Source organism: Rana temporaria, chromosome 12 (genome assembly GCF_905171775.1).
Source record: "Rana temporaria chromosome 12, aRanTem1.1, whole genome shotgun sequence".
In the NCBI taxonomy this organism is placed as follows: Eukaryota; Metazoa; Chordata; class Amphibia; order Anura; family Ranidae; genus Rana; species Rana temporaria.
In genome coordinates this window covers 139,565,373-139,579,553 of record NC_053500.1, presented here as the reverse complement: position 1 = coordinate 139,579,553, position 14,181 = coordinate 139,565,373, and the positions used below count along the sequence as shown (strand labels likewise).

General features: G+C 53.0%; 1 protein-coding gene across 3 annotated transcripts in view; it reads left to right on the top strand.

The window, feature by feature from the left end:
- The first annotated feature begins 258 nt into the window (after positions 1–258).
- Positions 259–14,181, top strand: part of DNAI2 (dynein axonemal intermediate chain 2) — a 29,905-nt gene continuing 15,982 nt past the window's right edge. For 2 of the 3 annotated variants that reach the window (XM_040330983.1, XM_040330981.1), the window contains exons 1-4: positions 259–363; positions 5,466–5,653; positions 7,911–8,072; positions 10,922–11,043. In XM_040330983.1, coding sequence (XP_040186917.1) covers positions 5,471–5,653; positions 7,911–8,072; positions 10,922–11,043 — 467 coding nt within the window. In that variant the 5' untranslated portion in view covers positions 259–363; positions 5,466–5,470. Of the gene's footprint in view, positions 364–1,321; positions 1,407–5,465; positions 5,654–7,910; positions 8,073–10,921; positions 11,044–14,181 lie in introns of those variants that run through there. The other variant, XM_040330982.1, reaches the window with a different exon arrangement.

Sequence of the window (14,181 nt, the reverse complement as noted above, 5' to 3'; positions counted from 1 at the left end):
TAGTCTTATATGAACTGACAGCTGTTGCAGGCTGCCATCTAGTGGCTATTTTAGAGAATTACACGGTAACGTTTTTCCCGAATATTCACTTCTATCACACGTTATAAATCAGCCTTTGTTTTATCGTCCCCCCCCCCCCCCCCTCCTCCTCCGGTGTGAATGCCGTTTTAAATAAAGTTCCATAAGCCGAACTTTCCTTTGCCCACATCCAAGATGGCGGAGCAAGGCATGAAGTCTCTGTCTGCGCATGCTCGGTCGGTGTAAGCGGACGTTTCCGGAGTCCTGGGCGTTGCTAGGATACAGTAAACAGCCTGGGATCTTGCAGTGGGGGATCCGGAGATCAGATTGGAGATCAGTGATCAGGTAATGGGGGGGGGCTGGGAATGTCTGATATTGATTATTTGGTGGGGGAGGGGAGGCTGAGAGTGAAGAGAACCTGTTATTGAGCTGTGTTGATAATATTGATTATGTATGACCCCCTTCCATGTACTGAGATGTCCTGCGGGATCCTGTGTGGTGAAAATCTTGTCGGAGGGTCGCCGTATCATTTATTTTAAAGCATTTTCATGGGAAAGCTGCAAACACGTCATCCCGCGTCTGTCGGGGGGACTCGTTATGCCCCGAAAAGAATAATAATCTGCGTTGCTGGACAGTATTTTACACATGTGCGTATATACACTCACCGGACACTTTATTAGGTACACCCAGGGCAACCATAAGAAACTTTGGGGCCCCTTACACAGCTTTAGGCTTGTATAATGGTGACTCTATTACCTTTAATTTTGGATGGATAGGTTCTCTTGTTGGTTTCTCAGTGCATCCTGGGATATCTCATACCTTCAATACCTCCAAAGTGAAGCTAACCCTGAATAAAAGCCTCTCAGAAGTTTCAGGTGCTGTTAGCAAGCGTTGTCATCAGTGGCGGCTGGTGCTCAATATTTTGGGGGGGGGGTGGCGGCAAAAAAAAAAAAAAACCCTGCCCCCCTCACCCGCACAAAGGGCCGGATTTCCCACAAGGCCACCGAGGCCAGGCCTCGGGGCAGCAGTGGGTGAAGGGGCGGCGCTGCTCCTGCGGCGACTTTTCGGCTTTCGCGGCCGCCCCCCCGCACTAACATGGCCCCCCCGCGGGCGGCAGCGGCACTTGCTACTTAGGCAGTGTAGCTATTTTTCGCCGCCCCGCCGCCGAGTACTCCCCCCCTCCTTACAGTCAAATTTCACAGCGCCGCTCCGGGACTCCTTTGCTCCAGCCTGTCCCTCTGGAGCGGCGCTGTTGTCTGTGTGTGAGTGCAGAGGGGGGCGGGGGATGGGAGCATCGAGAGGTCAGCTGACCTCCCAGCCGGCGGGGGACACCAAGCGCCCAGCGCTGAGGAGAGCCCCGGATTTCTGAGATGGTCAAAGATGCAGAGGTAAGGAGGAGAATGGATCCTCCCTATCTACGTCGAGCTGTGTGTGGGGGAGGGGGGTGAGTAGTTCAGGAATTTATAGGAGTCAGGTGGGTCCAGGGCCGGCCTTAGGTCTTTAGGCGCCCTGTGCGAGAAAGATTTACAGCGCCCCCCCACACACACAATACAGATCCCCCCCACAAACAATACAGATCCCCCCACAATGCAGAAACCCCCCCACACAATACAGACCCCCCCCACAATGCAGAACCCCCCCACACAATACAGACCCCCCCACAATGCAGAACCCCCCCCACACACACAATACAGACCCCCCCACAATGCAGACCCCCCCACACGCACAATACAGACCCCCCCACACGCACAATACAGACCCCCCCACAATGCAGAACCACACACAATGCAGAACCCCCCCACACAATACAGACCCCCCCACAATGCAGAACCCCCCCCACACACACACACAATACAGCCCCCCCCCCCCACAATGCAGAACCCCCCCCCACACACACACAATACAGACCCCCCCACAATGCAGAACCCCCCCCCCCCACACAATACAGACCCCCCCACAATGCAGAACCCCCCCCCCACACAATACAGACCCCCCCCACAATGCAGAACCCCCCCACACACACACACAATACAGACCCCCCCACAATGCAGAACCACACACAATACAGACCCCCCCACAATGCAGAACCCCCCCCCCCACACACACACACAATACAGACCCCCCCACAATGCAGAACCCCCACACAATACAGACCCCCCACAATGCAGAACCCCCCCACACAATACAGACCCCCCACAATGCAGAACCCCCCCCCCCCCACACACACAATACAGACCCCCCCACAATGCAGAACCCCCCCCCCCCCCCACACACACAATACAGACCCCCCCACAATGCAGAACCACACACAATACAGACCCCCCCACAATGCAGAACCCCCCCCCACACACACACAATACAGACCCCCCCACAATGCAGAACCCCCCCCACACACACACAATACAGACCCCCCCACAATGCAGAACCCCCCCACACACACAATACAGACCCCCCCACAATGCAGAACCACACACAATACAGACCCCCCCACAATGCAGAACCCCCCCCCCACACAATACAGACCCCCCCACAATGCAGAACCCCCACACAATACAGACCCCCCCACAATGCAGAACCCCCCCCACACAATACAGACCCCCCCACAATGCAGAACCACACACAATACAGACCCCCCCACAATGCAGAACCCCCCCCCCACACAATACAGACCCCCCCACAATGCAGAACCCCCACACAATACAGACCCCCCCACAATGCAGAACCCCCCCCACACAATACAGACCCCCCCACAATGCAGAACCCCCCCCACAATGCAGATCCCCCCCCCCCCCACACACACACAATACAGACCCCCCCACAATGCAGAACCACACACAATACAGACCCCCCCACACACACACAATACAGACCCCCCCACAATGCAGAACCCCCCCCCCCCCCACACACACACAATCAATATAGATCACCTGAGCCACGTGCTGCACACACACAGCACAGGAAAAGGGGGAGGCGGCTGCACTCAGTGCACTGTGCTGGGCTGCCTGTGACTGAGACAGACAGTCACAGGCAGCCGAGACTCATTAGACCCGCGGCGCTGCAAAGGGAAGGGGGATTATTGCTGCCGGGTCCCGGGTGTCGACGGCTCGCTCGGTTGCGACTTTCACCCTCCAGGGCCGGGGGGGGGCGCCGCGCCGCGCCGCGCCGCCAAATCTGACTGTGACCATCGGAATCTGTGCAGGTCGTCAGGCGCCCATGTTGCTATGGCGCCCTGAGCGACCGCACAACCCGCACACCGCAAAGGCCGGCCCTGGGTGGGTCAGTGTGTGTGTGTCAGGTAGGTGGGTCAGTGTGTGCGTCAGGTAGGTGGGTCGGTGTGTGCGTCAGGTAGGTCAGTATGCGCATCAGATAGGAGGGTCAGTGTGTGTGTGTGTAATGGTCAGGTAGGTCAGTGTGTACATGACAGGTAGGTGGGTCAGTGTATGTGTCAGGTAGGTGGGTCAGTGTGTGTAAAATGGTCAGGTGGGTGGGTCAGCGTGTGCGTCAGGTAGGTGGGTCAGTGTGTGCGTCAGGTAGGTGGGTCAGTGTGTGCGTCAGGTAGCTAGGTCAGTGTGTGTGTGTAATGGTCAGGTAGGTCAGTGTGTACGTGACAGGTAGGTGGGTCAGTGTATGTGTCAGGTAGGTGGGTCAGTGTGTGTAAAATGGTCAGGTAGGTGGGTCAGTGTGTGTAAAATGGTCAGGTGGGTGGGTCAGTGTGTGCGTCAGGTAGGTGGGTCAGTGTGAGTGTGTGTAAAATGGTCAGGTGGGTGGGTCAGTGTGTGCGTCAGGTAGGTGGGTCAGTGTGTGCGTCAGGTAGGTGGGTCAGTGTGAGTGTGTGTAAAATGGTCAGGTGGGTGGGTCAGTGTGCGCGTCAGGTAGGTGGGTCGTTGTGTGCGTCAGGTAGGTCAGTGTGCGCATCAGATAGGAGGGTCAGTGTGTGTGTGTAATGGTCAGGTAGGTCAGTGTGTACGTGACAGGTAGGTGGGTCAGTGTATGTGTCAGGTAGGTGGGTCAGTGTGTGTAAAATGGTCAGGTGGGTGGGTCAGCGTGTGCGTCAGGTAGGTGGGTCAGTGTGTGCGTCAGGTAGGTGGGTCAGTGTGTGCGTCAATGGTCAGGTGTGTAATGGTCAGGTAGGTCAGTGTGTATGTGTCAGGTAGGTGGGTCAGTGTGTGTAAAATGGTCAGGTAGGTGGGTCAGTGTGTGTAAAATGGTGAGGTGGGTGGGTCAGTGTGTGCGTCAGGTAGGTGGGTCAGTGTGAGTGTGTGTAAAATGGTCAGGTGGGTGGGTCAGTGTTTGCGTCAGGTAGGTGGGTCAGTGTGTGTGCGTCAGGTAGGTAGGTCAGTGTGTGCGTCAGGTGTGTGTGTGTGTAATGGTTAGGTAGGTCAGTGTGTACGTGTAATGTGTGTGTGTTGGGGGGTGGCGGCGGCATTAAAGGACCCAGCCTCAGGTCGGCACAGGGAGTAAATCCGGGCCTGCTCGCACATAACGCCTTCAACCACATCCCGCTCATCCTCCCATCTGTTGCTGCAATCTCCTCCTCAGTGGCCAATACACGCTCCTGGCCCCGGGCTTCTGTTATGGGTTGGGGTCTCAAACTGAGGGCCCTCCAGATGTTGCGAAACTACACGTCCCACGAGGCATTGCAAGGCTGACAGTTACAAGCATGACTCCTCCCACAGGCAGAGGCATGATGGGACTTGTAGTTTCACAACAGCTGGAGGGCCGCCAGTTTGAGACCCCAACCCATAGCAGAAGCCCAGGCCAGGAGTATGGCACAGGGATCAGTGCAGAGGGGGCAGTGCTTCTCCAAACAGCGGAACAGTAAGTGGGTCCTGAGACCCGATTGGCGGGGATCCCTTAGGCCAATCGGGTTTCAGGACCTGCTTCCTGAGGAGGAGAAGCAGGAAGACATTAGTGAATATTAATTCACTTTTGTCACAAAACTAGGTGGGATCAGGGCACAGTGCTTTGCGCCCCGAGCCCACCCTTTTTTAAAGCCAATTAGACCTTCATGGTCTAATCATGTGCATCAAAATTTAAAAAAAACATTGGAATCCATATGTCCGGCGCCCCGCATGTGGATTAGGGGGGCGGCGCCCCGTATGGACGGGCCGCCACTGGTTGTCATAGACTTCTATGGAGGCTTTGAAGCTCCAAGAATGTGACACAGGGGATACATTTTGAAGTAAACACAACGTGTGACCAGGACTTTGAGGTGACCTTTTTATTCAGTGGGAGGAGCTTTGATTCGCATTCAGAGAGCTTTAAAAAAGCGTCCAATGCCACAGCCTGAAGTCTAAACGAGGCCTCAGTGCTTTGGATTGAGGTAAGTACACACTATAGAGGGATGTGCTTTGTTCAGATTTAATGTCTGAGGTTTACAATCACTTTAAAGCTGCAGATTTAAAAAGACTTTATATCCACTTCAATCTTCTCTTCTTCCACTGCAGGCACCATGGAGATAGTTTACGTCTACACGCGGAAGCGTGGCGAGTTCGGACGCCAGTGCAACTTCTCGGACCGCCCGGCGGAGCTCCACGTCGACATCCTGCCAGACCCTTCGCAAGCCTTGAACTTCATAGAGCGCAATCCGTGTGATGTCAGCATCCAGTGCGCCCGCGACATGTCCGAGCACGAGGTACCGCGCTGTCAGTCTCTGCCAGGACACAGTCCTCCATAGCAGGCGGGTCCAGGGAGCTATGGGACATTTTCTTATACTTCGGGATTTAGCGTGGCTTCCAGTGCGGCTGCGATTTGATCCGATTTTCAGTGCGATTATGTAGCTTTAACATGGTTGCGTTTTTGTTACTACACTGGAACCTCGGTTTATGAGCATTTTGAATAACGAGCAACTTTTGTTTTTAAATCCTGACTCGGTTTTCGAGTGTTGTCTCGCAGGATTCAAGCTAATGGGGCGTGCAGTACCGCATTTGGCCAGAGGTACGGGGGGGCGCCGGTGACACTTGGAAAGGTTCGGAGCCGTTCGAGTGTTTCCAAACCTTTCCGAGATCAGCCGAGGTCTCCAAATATTTCCGAGGCTCTCCGGCGCCCCCCCCCCCCCCCCACCTCTGGCCACATGCGGTATTGCATGCCATAGAAGTCAATGTGGAACGAATTGCCTTCATTTGGCCCAGTTTGGCAGGACCCCTACATATATGGTCAATGATGTCACTAAGTAGCCCTGCCCCCATGTGGCATCATTGACCAAATATGGACATGACCATATATGTTCAGTATGACACGGCTGCATTCTTTTGTGTCTTTTATATCTGTCTTACCGGCTGGTCGGGGGGTGGGGGGTGGTGGTAAGATCTTACCCACATGTGCGCCCCACCCACCGGCACCCGCTGTGGTTACCAGTTAAAGTAGTGCAGTGCTGAATAGAAAAAAGGAAGGAGGGTAAATCTTCCGGAGGTCGAGAGGTCAATCATGTGACCAGTATTATGATCCGTCACATGGGTCATATGATGATGAGCCGGTCCCGCCAGTTCAACATCCTTAGAACAGACCGAGCACTGTCTTCAGCAGCTCAGTCCCTGAGACCTAGGCTGCCCATAGACGCACATCTGTGTCCCATGTGAGAGATTTTCATTCACTTCCTGTCCCGTAGACTCAACAGGAAGTGAGAGATAAATCCCCTCTTAGACAGTTGTCACTGGAATAAGTGTCCCCATAGAAAAATCTCCAGTCTGGTGAATGCCGAAATAAAAAGAGACCACGACTCTCCAGGGCTGTCTTAATGAGAGGGCACACCTGGGCACTGCCCAGGGGCCCCAGCTGCATGGGGGGCCCCTGCACTTTCCCCAAAGCAGCTGGTTCTTGAGCCCACACTGCCCCGGATTTGGGGGCCCCATGATGGCACTGAGAGTAATAGATGCAATGGGGAGGCAGGCTGCCTTCTACCTACTTAATGTCTGTTTACCTGCACTGTCATCATTGTAGGGGCCCCAGAGCATTACATTGCCCAGGGGCCCATGATGCTATTAAGACGGCCCTGTGACTCTCCTTAACAGATCACAGTATAAACCTGACAGGGGTTCTAACCCCGCCCACACCCAACCGTCTAAATCTATTGGCAGAAGTGTTATCTTTAGATAACATGGGTACAGAGGGGCCATACAACGGGAGGAGGCTGGGAGCAGGGGCGGACTGACCATTGAGTCACTCGGGCACTGCCCAAGGGCCCCATGCCACTAGGGGGCCCCATCAGGGTTGCCAGGCTCAGTAAAACCAGGGACAGTATGTAAAAATCTATGTTTTTTTTTACATCTGTCCCTGATATGTCCGAAACCGACATGCTTCTGATATGAAAATCCCACGATTTTAGCTGCCCCGCCTCTGCCCTGCCTCCTGGCTTGGTGGCCATCTGTAAACCCGGGGGCCCCATAGTCTTCTATTGCCCGGGGGCCCCATGAGTTGTCAGTCCGCCCCTGGCTGGGAGGCGCGGCCATCTGTGCAAGTCAATGACAGACTACAAAAGAGGATCATTTATACTTCCCAAAGCAAAATCGCTGGCTGCCATATACCCGTTCTCCCCTGCCACTTGCTGTGGTCCCATCCCCCGACACGTCACTACAGGACTCACCAGTGATGAAGGGTCGGTGGTGGTATGGCAGCGGGGGGGGGGAGGGAGGTAAGGTCTTCCAATCCAAGTACCTATATTATCTGGCCCTGATGAAGGGGGAGTAAGCCCCCGAAACACGTTGGCTGTTACAAAATAAAAAAGGTCTATACAAGCTGGTGCGGCGCTCCCTTCCTTTCAAAACCTCAATAAACCCCACTGGGGGGTCCAGCAAGACTGCTGAGCGGCCTGCAGGACCGGTTGAGTTGTAACGCGTCTCCGTAGGTTGATGAGGAGGGGATTTAGTGTTGATGACTTTCCTGTCTCCTCGCAGGTGAACACCGAGCGCTTTGCAATGGAGGTCCGAGGGGTAAACCACGTGGAAGGGGGGTGGCCTAAAGACATCAACCCGCAAGAAATGGAACAGACCTCCCGATACCGGAAGAAGGTGGAGAAAGACGACCATTACATCGCCACCATCACGCAGCTGGGGAGCGTAAGGAACCGCCCATGGTCTTATTACATTTATACTTTTCTTTTACTTTAAAGAATCTGAGAATTTTTAAAAATAACTCCTTTACTTATCAAGGAAAATCCAATATGGCCTCCATCACACGGGGGGTAATACAGCGCACAGCAGTGCCAGGGGGTGTATCTTCCCACAGGGCCTTGAAAAAGTATTCATACCCCTTGACATTTTTCACATTTTTACAGCCAAAAACGTAAATGTATTTTATTGGGATTTTATGTGAGGGACCAACACAAAGTGTCACATAATTGTGAAGTGGAAGAAAAATTATAAATATTTTTTTTAACTTTTTTACAAATAAATATGTGAAAAGTGTGTGTGTGGGGGGGGGGGGGCATTTGTATTCAGCCCCCTTTACTCTGATACCCCTAACTAAAGTCTAGCAGAACCAATTGCCTTCAGAAGTCACCTAATTAGTAAATAGAGTCCACCTGTGTGTCATTTCATCTCAGTATAAATACAGCTGTTCTGTGAAGCCCTCAGAGGTTTGTTAGAGAACCTTAGTGAACAAACAGCACCATGAAGGCCGAGGAACAGACCAGACAGGTCAGGGATAAAGTTGTGGGGAAGTATAAAGCAGGGTTAGGTTATAAAAAAATCTCCCAAGCTTTGAACATCTCACGGAGCTTCTGTTCAATCCATCATCCGAAAATGGAAAGAGTATGGCACAACTGCAAACCTACCAAGACATGGCCGTCCACCTAAACTGACCGGGCCGGGAAAAGAGAGCATTCATCAGAGAAGCAGCCAAGAGGCCCCATGGTAACTCTGGAGGAGCTGCACAGGAGCTGCACAGCTCAGGGGGGAGAATCTGCCCACAGGACAACTATTAGTGGTCTCTCCACAAATCTGCCCTTTATGGAAGAGTGACAAGAAGAAAGACATAAGAAGTCCTGTTTGTAGTTTGTGAGAAGCCATGTGGGGGAGGGGACACAGCAAACACGTGGAAGAAGGTGCTCTGGTCAGATGACATCAAAATTTTACTTTTTGGCCTAAAAACAAAACGCTATGTGTGGTGGAAAACTAACACTGCACATCACCCTGAACACACCATCCCCACTGTGAAACATGGTGGTGGCAGCATCATGTGGTGGGGATGCTTTTCTTCAACAGGGAAGCTGGTCAGAGTTGATTGATGGAGCCAAATACAGGACAATCTTAGAAGAAAAACTGTTAGAGTCTGCAAAAGACTTGAGACCGGGGGGGGGGGGGGGGAGGTTCACCTTCCAGCAGGACAACGACCCTAAAGTACAGCCAGAGCTACAATGGAATGGATTAGATCAAAGCCTATTCATGTGTTAGAATGGCCCAGTCACAGTCCAGACCTAAATCCCATTGAGAATCTGTGGCAAGACTTGAAAATTGCTGATCACAGACGCTCTCCATCCAATCTGACAGAGCTTGAGATATTTTACAAAGAAGAAGAATGGGCAGAAATGTCCCTCTCTAGATGGGCAAAGCTGGTAGAGACACCCCCAAAAAGACTCAGAGAAAGGGGGTTCTACAAAGTATTGACTCCGGGGGGCGCCATACAAATGCCCCCCCCCCCCCCCCACACTTTTCACAGATTTATTTGTAAAACATTTTGAAAACCATTTATCATTTTCCTTCCACTTCACAATGATGTGCCCCTTTGTGTTGGTCTGTCACACTGGATATAATTCAACCCTGAAAACTAAAGACATCTTGTGGCGGAGAAGGGTACTGCAATGACAGATCCGAATTTAAAGCGGTATTAACCCCTTGGCATCAACCGCCTCCCGGCCCTTTAAGAGTTATAAAAGCCAGGCGCCGGCATTTGGGTAATGTGACTGCTGTGATTGGCTGTCAAATCGTTCACATGATCGGAAAGCTCCTGATATGCAAGTATGCATTGGGAGCTTACCGATCTCCGCAGGGAGAATGCAGGAAGCGTGCTGGGATCGTACAGGGAGCATGCAGGGAGTGTGCAGGGAGCATGCAGTAAGGGGGAAAGAAGCGTTCAGGGAGCTTGCTGGGAGCGATCAGGGAACATGCTGGGAGTGTACAGGGAGTGTGCTGGGACCGTCCTGGGAGTGTGCAGGAAGCATGCAGGGAGTGTGCTGGGAGCGTTCAGGGAGCATGCAGGGAGCTTGCTGGGAGGATGCAGGGAGCGTGCTGGGAGGGTGCAGGGAGTGTGCTGGGAGGGTGCAGGGAGCGTGCTGGGAGTGTTCAGGGAGCATGCTGGGAGCGTGCTGGGAGGGTGCAGGGAGCGTGCTGGGAGGGTGCAGGGAGTGTGCTGGGAGGGTGCAGGGAGCGTGCTGGGAGGGTGCAGGGAGCGTGCTGGGAGGGTTCAGGTAACGTGCAGAGAGCATGCTGGGAGTGTTCAGGGAGCATGCAGGGAGTGTGCTGGGTGCATGCTGGAAGTGTGTTGGAAGCATGCAGGGAGCATGCTGGGAGGGTTCAGGTAACGTGCAGAGAGCATGCTGGAAGCGTGCAGGGAGCGTGCAGGGAGCGTGCTGGGTGCATGCACAAAAAACAACAGACTTACTGACTGGATCACCAGATGAAAAATCGAAGAAGGAAGAAAACGAATGCGGCCTTCACATCTAGGAATTGGTAATATAAGAAATGTTTTCTGCTGGGTGTAAAGGTTAGTATTGGCCAGAAGTGTTGGGGGAGATGAATAATAATGTGTGGCGTTGGGACCTAACGCGTTTCAGGCGTGGTCCCCGCCCCCCCCCCCCATGGGGGTAAGATGCGGTCTGCAGAAGGCACTCACCTATGAATTATTTCCCAGAATTGGCAGTGATTGGGGGAGGGGAAGATTTACAGGCGGCTGTGCGTTCTCTTGTCAGGTGATGGAGCATTGCATCAAGCAGAACAACGCCATCAATATTTACGAGGAATACTTCGAGGAAGAGGAGGAGCTGGAGGGGATGGATGAAGCTCCGTCTGCCAAGACCATCAATGTCTTCAGGTAAGTGCCCCTCCGGACTTATGGAGGAACTCCGCACACTGATGTGACTACCGCAGAGCATTATGGGGGATCTGTGCAGCACTCCATTGGTCGTATCTCAGGCCGAGGGTTCCATTCTATACATGTATGGTTCTGCTGATCCCCCACTCAAGAGTACCTCCAAGCTTTGCTGATCCTCCGCTCAGTAGTAACCCCCAACTCTGCTAATTCCCCACTCAGTACTAACCTCCAGCTCTGCTAATCCCTCCCTTAGTAGCAACCTCCAGCTCTGCTGATCCCCCACTCAATAGTAACTCCAAGCTTTGCTGATCCCCCGCACAGTAGTAACCCCCAAACCCTGCTGATTCCCCACTCAGTAGTAAACTCCGGCTCTGCTAATCCCCGCACAGTAGTAACCCCCAACTCTGCGGATTCCCTACTGAGTAGTAATCTCCAGCTCTGCTGATCCCCCACTCAGTAGCCACCTCCAGCTCTGCTAAAATTTCACTAAGTAGTAAACCCCCAGCTCTGCTGATGCCCCACTAAATATATATTCCCCAGCTCTGCTGATCCCACTTTCAGTAGTAACCCCGAACTCTGCTGATTCCCTACTCAGTAGTTACCTCCAGCTCTGCTAATCCCCGCACAGTAGTAACCCCCAACTCTGCTGATCCTCCTCTCTCTCTCTGGTCCTTGCTCACTTCCGACTATATTGCCCCCATGCTGGTCACCATGTGTGACATTGTTAGTTTTTCCTGCTCCGGTCCCCAAGCGTAGCTGATCCCCCCCCACTCAGTAGTAACCCCCCGACAATGCTGATCCAGCCCTCCTCAGTAGTAACCTCCAGCTCTGATGATCCCCCACTCATTAGTAACACTGAGCTCTGATTCTCCTCTCTCTCTCGGTCCCCACTCACCTTCGGCTATACTGCTCCCATGCTGCACACAACGTGTGACATTGTTTGTTTCTCCTGCTCACCACATGTGACATTGTTAGTTTCTTCTGCTCCACTCCCCCAGCTCTGCTGATCCCCCGCTCAGTAGTAACTCCCAGCTCTGCATCCCCCACTCAGTAGTAACCCCCAGCTCTGCTTATCCCCCGCTCAATAGTAACTCCCAGCTCTGCTTATCCCCCGCTCAGTAGTAATCCCCAGCTCTGCTTATCCCCCGCTCAGTAGTAACCCCCAGCTCTGCTTATCCCCCGCTCAGTAGTAACTTCCAGCTCTGCTTATCCCCCGCTCAATAGTAACCCCCAGCTCTGCTTATCCCCTGCTCAATAGTAACTCCCAGCTCTGCTTATCCCCCGCTCAATAGTAACTCCCAGCTCTGCTTATCCCCCGCTCAATAGTAACTCCCAGCTCTGCTTATCCCCCGCTCAATAGTAACTTCCAGCTCTGCTTATCCCCCGCTCAATAGTAACTTCCAGCTCTGCTTATCCCCCGCTCAATAGTAACCCCCAGCTCTGCTTATCCCCCGCTCAATAGTAACTTCCAGCTCTGCTTATCCCCCGCTCAATAGTAACCCCCAGCTCTGCTTATCCCCCGCTCAATAGTAACTCCCAGCTCTGCTTATCCCCCGCTCAATAGTAACTCCCAGCTCTGCTTATCCCCCGCTCAATAGTAACTCCCAGCTCTGCTTATCCCCCGCTCAATAGTAACTCCCAGCTCTGCTTATCCCCCGCTCAATAGTAACTCCCAGCTCTGCTTATCCCCCGCTCAGTAGTAACTCTCAGCTCTGCTTATCCCCCGCTCAATAGTAACTTCCAGCTCTGCTTATCCCCCGCTCAATAGTAACCCCCAGCTCTGCTTATCCCCTGCTCAATAGTAACTCCCAGCTCTGCTTATCCCCCGCTCAATAGTAACTCCCAGCTCTGCTTATCCCCCGCTCAATAGTAACTTCCAGCTCTGCTTATCCCCCGCTCAGTAGTAACTCCCAGCTCTGCTTATCCCCCGCTCAGTAGTAACTCCCAGCTCTGCTTATCCCCCACTCAGTAGTAACCCCCAGCTCTGCTTATCCCCCACTCAGTAGTAACCCCCAGCTCTGCTTATCCCCCACTCAGTAGTAACCCCCAGCTCTGCTTATCCCCCGCTCAATAGTAACTCCCAGCTCTGCTTATCCCCCGCTCAATAGTAACCCCCAGCTCTGCTTATCCCCCGCTCAATAGTAACCCCCAGCTCTGCTTATCCCCCGCTCAATAGTAACTCCCAGCTCTGCTTATCCCCCGCTCAATAGTAACTCCCAGCTCTGCTTATCCCCCGCTCAATAGTAACTCCCAGCTCTGCTTATCCCCCGCTCAATAGTAACTCCCAGCTCTGCTTATCCCCCGCTCAATAGTAACTCCCAGCTCTGCTTATCCCCCGCTCAATAGTAACCCCCAGCTCTGCTTATCCCCCGCTCAATAGTAACTCCCAGCTCTGCTTATCCCCCGCTCAATAGTAACTCCCAGCTCTGCTTATCCCCCGCTCAATAGTAACTCCCAGCTCTGCTTATCCCCCGCTCAATAGTAACTCCCAGCTCTGCTTATCCCCCGCTCAATAGTAACCCCCAGCTCTGCTTATCCCCCTCTCAGTAGTAACTCCCAGCTCTGCTTATCCCCCACTCAGTAGTAACCCCCAGCTCTGCTGATCCCCAATCAGTAGTAACTGGGTCGAGTTGTGGCCTTTATAACTGTTTGATAGTTTTTATCTTTGTCATTAGGCTCACTTGTGTCTTTGGGCCAGATTCTCAAAAGAGTTACGCCGGTGTATCTACTGATACACCAGCGTAATTCGAAATTCCCGCGGGCGTATCATTGTTTTGTATTCACAAAACAAGATACGCCGGAATTAGGCTAGGATCCGACTGGTGTAAGTCACTTACACCGTCGGATCTTAAATGCAATACAACGCTGACCGCTAGGTGGCGTTTACGTTCAGGTCTCATTTGACTATGCAAATGAGCCTGATACGCCGATTCCCGAACGAATTTGCGTCGCGTACTCGTTGTTTACGTCGTTTCCGTAAGCGTAAGGTTGCCCCTGCTATATGAGGGGTAACCTTACGCCAGTCCGCCGTATGCCATGTTAAGTATGGCGTCGGGTCCGCGTCGTCTTTTTCCGTCGGTTACGTTGTTTTCCTCAGTCGTTCTTGAATACGACTTTACATCAATGACGCTCGCGTCG